At 45.6% G+C, this 11,607-nt stretch overlaps 1 protein-coding gene across 2 annotated transcripts in view; it reads left to right on the plus strand.

Moving 5' to 3' along the window:
• The first annotated feature begins 1,190 nt into the window (after window positions 1-1,190).
• Ccdc30 (coiled-coil domain containing 30) overlaps window positions 1,191-11,607 on the plus strand; it is an 81,984-nt gene continuing 71,567 nt past the window's right edge. Inside the window, exons 1-3 of one of the 2 annotated variants that reach the window (XM_026782191.1) lie at window positions 1,191-1,523; window positions 9,529-9,710; window positions 10,910-10,999. In XM_026782191.1, coding sequence (XP_026637992.1) covers window positions 9,555-9,710; window positions 10,910-10,999 — 246 coding nt within the window. In that variant the 5' untranslated portion in view covers window positions 1,191-1,523; window positions 9,529-9,554. The remainder of the gene's footprint in view (window positions 1,524-9,528; window positions 9,711-10,909; window positions 11,000-11,607) is intronic. The other variant, XM_026782193.1, reaches the window with a different exon arrangement.

Genomic DNA, 11,607 nt, shown 5'->3' on the forward strand with positions numbered 1-11,607 from the left:
AAGCTGGTAAATGGGAGTGGGCTGGGTCGTGGTAGAGGTGAGCATCTTAGATCAGAGAGGGGAGAGTTGTAACACAGAAAATAGGGGATGCTATCCAGATGGTGGTATCCAGGTGATCCAGGAAAGGTTGACAGCTATGGTAAAACCAAGAAATGTAAGTGGTGTTTTGTTGCTCTCCAAAAAGCAAGCAAAATTCAGTTTTGACAAGTACCCGGAATCTTACAAGGAACATGAAGATTTAAGTTGTGCTAAAAATGTATCATTAAAAATGTTGACTTTGGGGTTCTGTGGTTACTAGCATTTGCTGCTCTTGAAGAGGACCCAAGATTGGTTCCCAGCACCAGAAGAGGTCTCACAACGCCTGTAACTCCAGTTCCAGATCTGGTCTTTTGACCTCCTTAGGCTCTGGCATACATGTGGTGCACATAAACACATCAAGGCAAAGACACATACACATAAGTAAACAAATCTTTTAAAAGATATTTATTTTGCCTTGCATAAGTAAGAAGTCAAACAATTTTCTGTGCTTAGGTTTCCTTAAAGGTTCCAGCCTTCAATGTAATTCTAGTCAAGCCCAGTTCTGCATTTTCACAATAACTAGCTGGGTCCCAAAGTGTTGAAATTTACCTTTGGACTCTAGTTGTTATGATGAATCTCTTCCTAAATTCAGAACTGCTTACACGCATAGTATCCCGCCTTAATAGGTGGGTGTTTTGTTTGTTTGTTTGGTTGTTTGGTTGGTTGGTTTTGGTTTTTGTTTTGTTTCGTTTTGTGTTTTTAAGGCAAGATTTCACTCTATTCCAGGCTAAACTGGAATTTCCTGTGTAACACAAGTTGGCTCCAAACTCAATTCTGCCTCACCCCCTTATGCTGGAATCACAGGAGTCACTTATAGAAAAATATAAGGAGAACAGGTTGAGCTTTGCGGGGAAACAATTCGAGAATTCGAACCCTGTCTGAAGTTAGTTATATAGACGCTGGACACGGTTGCTATGGTTACTGCTGCCTCCAGAGCCAATGGTGTAGTTCGTAGATCCTGGAGGCCAATGGTGCACGCTGTATAACAGTCACCACAGGAAGGACGGCCTTTAGCAACCACGGCGTGCGCGGTCTCCATGACTCCGGCCGGCTGCGCGCCTGCGCTTCCCCTGCTGAGCTCGGTTGCCATGACAATACTGGGCCGCTGTAGCTGGGCCGCCCTAAACTCACTTCAGGTCGGGGTCGGACCTGCTCTTCCCAGGGTGCACATTCCGGATCTTTCTGGGTCGCGGGTGAGCTTCTTCGTTTGGGCGTGCGAGCTTTGGGGTTCTCTGCCGGGTCGCGGTTCGCCCAGGAGAACCTTGCTTCTCTCTAGTTAGCATCCAGAGCTGACTGCCCCCGAAGGTGACTGCCACAAAGGCCCCGGAACCACCGCCGTGCCCTGTGCGTAGGCTGAGGGAAAGGACCGGGGGGGCCAGCTTCTTCACGCACAGCCTTGCAGCCGGATGAAGCTCTGCAGGCCTTTGGTAACGCCAGCATCCGAGGTCAAGTCAGTTGCCTTCTGCCTTTCAGCCTTCAACTCCATCCACTTCTCTCACCATCTGACCACCGGTTCCCTTATCCTGTTCATCCCACGACCATCTCCACCCTTCCCTGTCCACGCTGTGCACTGTTAAATGTCCCTGCGTCTCCACCACTCTGTCACCTACGGGCCACCTACTTCCGTTTCCCTCCCTCAGGGCTTTGCCTGGCTGCACATTTCTCCCTGTCCAGCCTTGCAGTCACTATGAAGATTTTCCGTTTCTCTCCACTGTTGCAAGCTCGTTGTCTTGGGTGAACTTGAAATGGGAAATTTGAAACGCTGCAAATACCTGCATTAGGTCATTGCAAGTCTCTTCTTGTGTTTTGAAAATAGAAAATAATTGAATGTCAGATTTGGACTTATTGTTAGCCATACACACACATCCCATGTACAAAAGTTGTTCCTTGCTAAGTATTATGTTAGATATAAACTTAAGTAATGTGTTTATACTTGTAATAATGTCGTTCAAAAATGATCACATAACAGAATTCCGACTGGGAAGGTGGGATTCGCTAGAGTGGAGACCCTTTAAATCATCCGTGTGTCTCTTTTCTTTGGTTAAGTTTCTAAATTAGAAACAATTTTCGTGAAAAGAACCAAGCAAGAGCAACTTAAGATAGATATTTTTGACAAAGAAGCAGACCCAGTGCCCCCTCCAAAAAAGACTAATACAGGAATTCTTTTTTTAAAATATTTATTTATTATGTATACAATATTCTGTCTGTATGCCTGAAGGCGAGAAAAGGGTGCCAGACCTCTTTACAGATGGTTGTGAGCCACCATGTGGTTGCTGGGAATTGAACTCAGGACCTTTGGAAGAGCAGGCAATGCTCTTAACCACTGAGCCATCTCTCCAGCCCTAATACAGGAATTCTTAATACAAAATAGGAATAATTTGGTTGCAGTGAAGTTTTCTTTTAGCCTGGAAAATATGATTTAACTCATACTTTCATCTCATAGTATGCATTGCTCATTGGCTCTTACTATTGCCTTTTCGGTATTCGGATTTAAATAAATGTAAACCTATGTTTGAGGACCCATAAGTTTACGTTTTAAACTTTGGTTTAAACTGTACCAAAAACTGCCCCCATTTAACAAAGGATATGAGTACAGTCTTCTCTTCAAACTAGATACTGGAGACATGGTACTTTGAGGTTACAGTTCTAATCTCTCAGACCAATTGAAGCAGTATTTCGGATGTCTTATGCTGAGGGTGAGGCCCAATTTACAAATGCTGAAAAATTCCGTTCTCTGTACTAAATTAGAAAGGGAAAAACTTCTTCAGCTTTTCCAATTTTTCACATCAAATAAAACTACGCAGAATTCCTTGGGAAAGCACACAGGCAATTAGGTTCTATGTCACAAGGTGCTTTCTCCTCCAGTATGTATTGGACAAGCACTGTGACAAGGTTAAAGTACAGTTTTGTTTTGTTTTGTTTTTCCTGTTCCCCTCAAATGGTTCTAAACCAGGGGGTGGGGTGTGGAGATTTTAAGAAGCATCACCAAGCATGGAGTCACAGCTGGGTGTGTGCTCCTGGCCCCTAGTCAGTAGTGGCCAGGGCTGCCGGGGTCCATCCTACTGCTCGGCATCTCCTACAACAAAGGTTGATCCTTTGTGAATGGCGCCAGGACCAAGAACCCATCCTAACGTAACCAGCAGTGACTATTTGTCTTCTGTCCCAGTCCTAGTTCACATGCACATTTTACATATTGATGACATACATTTTTCTTCATCTTCCTCTTGATTTATGTGTTAAGCATTCAAATTGCTACCTTGTTTTCAACTTTTTTTTTAAAAAAAGTATATTTTGGTTAGGAATTGAAACAACTTGTAAATCATATTCTTTGCTTTAAGATTATGTATCTTCTATTATATTTCTATGGAAGGAAGGAAGGACAGTTAGGGTGAAAAGTCACGTGATTGGCTGTTCCAGTTTGGTGACCAAGTTATTTGTTTCTTAGCCATCACATAAAGACCACATGATCCAAAACCGGTCGCTTACTCAGAGGCAGGAAATGAGGTTCTGGTCCCTCTGTTGTAATTATGGCACCTACTAGGGGAGAATAAAGGAACAGGCAGAAAGGCCTGCACCTACCCCGTCTTCCTGCTTTCTGTTTAAGACTGGTTGTTACTGTCTGTTTCCTGACACTTCCTTCAGCTTAGCACCTCATCCTTTATATGTGGGAGGAGTCAGAGGGCTCAAAACATCTCGGGGTACACTCGCCTACGATGCTTAATGACCATGTCTTCAGTATCTAGTTTGAAGGGAAGACTGTACTCATATCCTTTGTTAAATGGGGCAGTTTTTGATAGTTTAGATATCAGAGAATTTATAATACAAAGGACATGTTTTTATTACCTCAAAATCTGCTGTATTAGAATTTTAAGATTTCTCAACCACCAAATCTGAGTTCACTTGGGGGAAAATTTTGTTCTGGGATGTCCTAACACCATCCCAGGCAGAGGAGCCTGGATGTGCAGAGTCAAGGAGCTCACTGTAAGCAGCGTGGTAGGAGCAGTGGTCAGGTGGCGGGAAAGCCTAATGCAGAAGAGGGTCAGGAGGTGAAGTGAATGAGAAAGCAGGAACCAGGCTGTAGAGAATCTCGGGTGCCAAGCGAAGGGTCTGAACTCTTCTGGAAGCCATGCAGACATTAAGCAGTGAGTGACCTGTATTCGGAATGAGCCTTCTGGGGGCTTTACCGAGCACACATTGGACGGGAGCCAGCATCGCAGCGGCAACTCGAGTTGCTAATGTTGCTGTGCTCTTCTGCGCATGTCCTGAGTGCCTACACCAAACCGCAAGCATGGGGAAGCTGAATCAGGAGGTGAGAAAAGGCCTAGCAGCTACAGATTGGGTGATGAACGGGGAGGACCTGAGGATGCCACCCGGGCTGCGTCACTAAACCGTTGGTAATTATAACTGTGGAATACCGGAGGTAGAGGAGGGAAATGGATTATTCAAGCTGGGCTGCTCAGTTGACAGTTGGACACACGCTGTTCTGAGTCCGCGCATTTTATATTGCCTTCCCACCCTGTGTCCTGTTTTCCAGAGCTTGCCTCCTCCACCCGCCCTCTCTTGAAGGCCAGTCCTGAGGGGCCATATGTGTTCTCCGGCTTCCAGCCCATTTCCACCTACAACTCACTGAGTGAGAGCTACACACGTGGAGGAGGACCCAGTTCATTGAGTAACCAACCAAGGGTCTTCAAAGTGTGAGCCGAGAGAAACGAAGCCTTGGCCGATTCTGAAATGATATGTAGTAGGCCTAGGGCTTGAAGAGCTCTCAGCCTTGCTGAGGCGCAGCAGCAGAGAATGTCCTGCTGAGAAGAGGAGGACTCAGAGAAACCCGGACAAGTGTGCTTCAGGAAGCCAGGCCTCAAACTCATGAAGATACACCTGCCTCCGCCTCCCAAGTGCTGGGATTAAAGGTGTGCGCCACCACCGCCCGGCAACAGCAGCTCTTATAAAGGAAAACATTTATCTGGGACTGACTTACAATTTAGAGGTTTAGTTCATTTTCCTCATGGTGGGAAGCATGGCAACATGCAGGCAGACATGGTGCTGGAGAGGTAGCTGAGAGTTCTACATCTAGATCAGCAGGCAGCAAGAAGAGAGAATGACACTGGGCTTGGCTTGAGCATCTGGGACCTCAAATGTGTCACCTAGTGACACATTTCTTCCAACAAGGCCACACCTACTCCAACAAGGGTAGAACTTCAATAATGGCATTCAGTAAGAGTCTATAGGGGCCAATTTCATTCAAACCACTACCCTTCTATTGGTCAGAACTTGGTCACATGAGTATGCCTAGCAATGAGAAAGGGCAGCTTTTTGACCGTTAAAGGCGGCTCTTTGGTTGATTCCTCTTATGTCTGAGGAAAAAAGAAAAGTACAAATTAAAATTAAAGAACATATGGAGTCTTGGACATACACCTGTGTTTGCTCCAACTTGAACGTTGCTCTTTCTTGCTGCTTTTTTTTTTTTTAAGTCAGGGTCTTGCTAGGTAGTCCAGGTTGACTTTGTACCTGCCATCCTCCTGCCTCCACCTGCTGAGCACTGGGATCCCAGCTGTATCCTGCCATGCCTGACTCTTGAGACTTTTTCTAATTATTAACTTCAGTTACTCAATGAGCTAGACACCACCGTTTTGCAGATGAGGAAATAAGAATTTAAAGACGTCAGTGACTAACTTGTCTAACACCTACACAGTGAGGCAACCATCTGTGGAACCAAGTGTGCCAAGCTGCTAGCACTGTAGAGGAAAGCAGAGAGTCCAAGAGGGTTCCTGGGAATGACAGCATTAAAGTACCCATAAAAACGGGGAAGCCTGGGAAGAACACAGAGTGAAACAGGCTAGACAAGAGTGCCGACTGGACAGCGTGATATCACAATGCAGAATGAAGAAAGCTTTCCTGGAAGAGTGACCAGATTGTTGGGGTGCACCGTGTAGCATGAGTCAATTGAAGAAAGAAGGCACTCCAAGATGAAATTCTAAGGTCTACGTGGCCACAGGAAGGTCCAGCCTCTTCTGATGAACTGAACCCTGAAGAGCCATACAAAGGGTATTTATTGAAAGTTTCACAAAGGATTTCCTCATACCAAGGTCCCCGATCTAATTTCCACGTCTCGCTGAAGGAGAGCATCACACGCCCCATGACTCTCGTCCTTAATCATGTATCATTTGCAATATGCAATAATACAGGAGTCTCGAGGGTGCCTGAGGTGTCATGTGACCAGAGTCATGGGATGACTGCAATGCCCCTTCAGCAAAACCATCACTTTTTCCGCAGAGATTCTTCAAGGTCAGAGCACTTCTGAAGAACAGCTGTTCGTTCTAATGTCCATCCAGATATGGTGTTCTGCCAAATTCCCACAATAACAAATAAAAATAGAAGTCATCTGTAAGGACAGGAAACCAGACTGGTGTTGGTGGCACATGCCTTTAATCCCACCACTCCGGAGGCAGAGGCAGGTGGGTCTCTGTGAGTTCGAGACCAGCCTGGTCTTCAGAGTGAGTTCCAGGACAGGCTCCAAAGCTACAGAGAAACCCTGTCTCAAACAAAACAAAACAAAAATATGTGTGTTTGGTGAGAGACATGCTGTCCCAGAGGACCACAGCTAGGGGGACTCTGGTGGGGCTCTCTGAGCTCTGCGTGTTATCACTGAACTCTACTGCCAGTTCTATATCTTTATTTTTGCTATCAAAGGTGTCTTGAGCTTGGCCAAGTATCAGTAGAGAGGGAGAGTATGTGCATATGGAAAAGAAAATGAACAAATAGAAAATAGGGCCGAGATTACAGGCAAAAGGGCTGGCCTTTGTCAAGAGGATGAATGTCCTGGTTAGCCTTAACTGTCGACTTGACACAGCCTAGAGTCCTCGGAGAGGAATGCTTCAGCTGAGGAATTGCCTAGGTCAGGTTGGTCCGTGTGTGTGTGTCTGAGTGATTGATTGGATTATTACTTGGCTCAGGCCTGCTCAGCCCACTTCAGGCATCACCATCCCTAGGCAGGTGATCTTGAGCTGTATAAGGAAGGGGGCTAAGCAGGAACCTAGAAAAGAAGCCAGCAAGCAGTGTTCCTCTAACCTGCATAAATTCTTGTCCTGATGCCCCTCAGTGATGATCTGTGGCCTGGAAGTATAACCAGGTAAATCCTCCCCTCCCCGAGTTGCTTTTGGTCAGAGTGTTTTACCACAACAGAAAGGGAACCAGCAAATGGACTGGACAGCTTTTCCACTGAGAAAGGAGAGATAGGGATGTCTAAAGATGAAGGTTTGTTTGTTGGGGTGAAAACAAAAATGGTAGGTTCTGATGGGCTTAGTGTTGCTAGGATGAAGAACAGTGTCATCTGTCAGGAGTAAGAGACAGGATTTCCAGTAGAACTGGCAACACAGAGGATGACCTAGAAGCTGGAGACCATGAATTTGTAGCCGTTTCACTCTGTGTGCGTAGATTTTCCTCTCCCAGCACTCAGCAACCTACAGTAATAAAGAATAACAGAACTTTTCCAGACTGGCATTTTTAGGAAGGTGGGACAAGGAACAAGATGGTTGAGAATATTGGTGAGGTTTGATAAACCTGGGCTAAAGTAGCAGAAAATAAATGCTCACAAAGCATGGAGAAATCGGGGCCTTTCTGCATTGCTGATGAGAAAATAAATGATACCATTATTATAGTAGGTTAGTGATACAGAATTATGTATCTAGCCATTCTATCCCTAGGTAATAAATCCCAAAGATCAGAAAGCAGGGACTCAAGGTGGTACTTGCACACCAATATTCATAGCAGCATCATGCATAATATTGCAAAGGTAGATGCAGCCCAGTGTCTGTCAGCAGATGAGTGGACAGACGGACTATGTACAGGACAGTGGGACATCATCCGACCTGTTAGAAGAGTGGCGGGGATAAGATGCTGAGTAAAATGGGGCAATGCAAGGGAAAGTTGCCTGCGGTTCCTCTTACAATGGGCACTTCGAGACCAGATCCAAAGGCAGCAGGAAGAGAAAAGTCGCTGGGCCTGGCTTGGGCTTTTAAAACCTCAAAGTCCACCTTCAATGACACACTTCTTCCAACAAAGCCACACCTACTCCAACAAGACTACACCTCCTAATCCTTTTCAAGTAGTGTGCCAGCCACTTCCTGATAACTAAGCATTCAAATCTACAAGCCTATGGGGGGCAGTCTATTCAAACCACTGCACTGTGTGCTGCCATGTGGGTGCTGGGAACCGAGCCCACATCCTCTGCAAGAGCCACCTGTGTTTGTAGCGTCTGAACTCTCCAGCTCCCAAAGCAGCTGTTATTTGACCCACTATCATGGTGAAAGATGATATATAGCATAATTTCTTTTTAAAAACTTTCTTTGGGGGATTATTACTTTCAAAGTAAGAAAAATTAATAGTAATAGAAGGATTAAGTCAAACAGTCTTAGGTGTCTTCAGGAGGATGTTACTATTTCTGCTTCACTTGAATCAGTGAGATGGACAGAGCCACATCTGGAGCACACCTGTGCTCAGGAAGCAGCACAGCTGGGGCATAACTCCCACCTGAGTCCCTAGTAGACCTTAAAAGGCGCTCTTACTCTTTAGTCAGCAAAACATTAAAAACTGGTGGCAATAAGTTTATCTATGCACGGGGAGCCGCTTCCCACTGTTAGTGCTGTTTCTGTGGGACACTGAACAGGGAAGACTGTAGACCCACCCCTCCGTCCTCCTCCCTCCCTCCCTTTCTCTATTTCTTCCTTTTATCACTTTCCCTTCATCCTTTTCATCTCTCCTTTCCTTTCTATCCCTTCTTTCCTTTCTTTCTATTCAAAGGTTTTGTTTTTACTTTTGTGCGGGTGCTACACACGTCTGTGAGTCCCAGTAGAGGACAGAATTAGTTATCAGATCTCCTGAAGGAGTTAGGGGTGGATGTGAGCAGCCCTGTGTGGGTCCTCGGAGGAGAAGTGTGTGCTCTCGGCCATTGAGCTATCTCTCGGCCCCTTTTCTTTCTATTTTAAACAAGCTCTCACTAAGTGGCAAGCCTGACCTCAAATTGATGATTCCCCTGCCTCTACCTCTCAAGTGCTGGAACTGAGTATGTGCTACCATGTCCCACCTTATGTTATTGTTACTGAAAGTTTTCAAATACCCTGGGAAGACAGGGAGAAGAGAGCTGGGTCAGTGTTGTTTTTGTTAATTATTAAACTCTAATTAAGAACTTTCTTGGTGGGTTTTTTGTTATTGTTGTTGCTTTTTTGTTTTTTGAGACAGGGCTTCCTGTAGCTTTGGAGCCTGTTCTGGAACTAACTCTTGTAGATCAGGCTGGTCTCGAACTCACAGAGATCCACTTGTCTCTGCCTCGCAAGTGCTGGGATTAAAGTCATGAGCCACCACTGCCCGGCTATTTTCTTCATGTTTTATAAAACAATAATTATTTTTCTATAGTTCTTTTAACTATAGTTTTCTGTTATTTCTTCCCAACAGAAGCCCAAATAAGGACACCCAAGGAAATGTGTCAAGAATGGTTGTTTAGAGTTGCTCTGAGCAGCCGCAGTAAACAGACCGAGGGAGAGAGGAAGACACTAGCAACAGCCCCAGAGCTTATGGACTCCATGCTGGAGTCTCGAAGACACCCAAGCAGCAGCCTCCAGAAGGACTTTCCCCAGGTATTCTAGAATTAACTAGGTAACAGAGAGAGAAGCAGACCCACCGAGACAGCATGCCTTCATCTAATCCGCCATTCACTAAAATACCAGGAAGTCAGTTTACATGCTTCAGAATGAGGCTTTGTGTTGGGGTGGCCAACTGCTGGCCTTTGAACAAGCTGACCTCACGAGCCTCCTTGCCCTACCTATGAAGCTGACGTGAACTCAGTTACGGCAGAGTAGTCGTGAGGAAAAGTTACGGCAGAGTGGTCGTGAGGATAAGTTACTTAATGCACGTTGCTACTTCTTTCATTGCTGTGTCACGTACCTGACAGGAGCAACTTGAAGAAGGAGAGGTTTACTCTGGCTCCTGGCTTCAGTGAGTACCGTCCATCATGACAGGAAGGCTCACTGGGCGGTGCCATCTGCAGCAGACTGGGAGGCCGCAGTGTCCACGTCTTGGTGGATCAGGAAACAAAGAAATAGACCTGAATGGCTGTGTCTGTCTACTATTGGCCATGCCCTAAAGGCTGGACAGCCTCCCGCCACAGCACCACCAGCTGGGGAGTAGGGGTGGGGGAAACGGGACATTTCATTTCATGTTTAAATCATAATAGTAAGCAAGTCTGTGTTGATCCAAAGCAGAATAAACTGAAACTCTTGTACCCCACTAATAGAACTAAAACTCAATACAACTTTTTAAACATAGGCAGTGTGCAGTGTGTGCGTGTGTGTGTGTGTGTGTGTGTGTGTTGTGTGTGTGTGCGCCCATGTGTGTATTGTATGCATGTGGATATATTTATGTGCACGTGGAGGTCTTGCTCATGCTTCACCTTTTGAGGCAGGGTCTCTAACTGAGTCTAGAGCTCACTGGACCTGGTTAGGCTGACTCTGGATCTGGTTGCTGCCTCAGTCCTGATCCACCAGTGTTGGGACTGGATTTGCTCTTGGCTTCTGCTCCCAGTGGAGAGATCCACTCTCTGTCCTAGGTAGCTGGTTCTGTCCCACTCCAGTTCTGGTGGAGATTACTGACTAGTCAGTGTGCTGCACGGATTTGCCCATTTCTGCTCCCCCACTGCCAGGCCTGGCTTTAATGTGGGTGCTGGTGATTGGCCCATGTCCACTCCCCTGTGGCCAGGCCTGGTGTTGGGGGCCTGACTGAGGTTCTCATGCTAGCACAGCAGACAGAAACCAACTTCTGTTTCTTGATTTTGTTAAAGGTGAAATCTGAGAAAACCTGTCAGCCTTTGCAAAGAGAACATCAGAATCTCCAGGAGCCTGGGCAGCAGCCTAAAAAATACCTTACCCAGGTAAAATTCAAATCCCTTTACCTAATGATATTAGCTAACTCTGTGTCAGCTCTTGCTTAATTCTTGTCTGAATATATTAAGATGTGTAGATTCATACTGTAAGGTTGATCAAATGTATATTAAAATATTATGAACATACCATAATAAAGAAAGAAAAAGTCACACACTTGGTTGTCTTTATCAACTGGATCAAATTTTCAACATTGTGCTACATTCTCTAGACCACTGAGGACTGGGGTTGTAGCTCAGAGGACAAGCACTTGCCTAGAATATGCAAAAAAAAAAAGTCCTGGGTTTAATCCCGCATATTGGAAAGAATCCTTTTGGACCAGGCATTGTGGCCTTTAATCCCAAACACTCTGGAGAAAGAGGCCTGTGGATCTCTGTAAATTCCAAACCAGCCTGAGCTACATAGTAAGATCTTAAAGCAAAGCAAACAAACAAAGAATATATATATATATGTTTGTGTGGGAATAGGGGTCAGGGAGGAGAGGCACGCAGAGAGATAGCTCTGTGATTAAGAACATGTACTACCCTTGCAGAGGACTGGGGTTCAATTCCTAGCACCCACATTGGGTGACTCACAACCCCCTGTAACTCCAACTCCC

Source organism: Microtus ochrogaster, chromosome 10 (genome assembly GCF_000317375.1).
Source record: "Microtus ochrogaster isolate Prairie Vole_2 chromosome 10, MicOch1.0, whole genome shotgun sequence".
Taxonomy (NCBI): Eukaryota; Metazoa; Chordata; class Mammalia; order Rodentia; family Cricetidae; genus Microtus; species Microtus ochrogaster.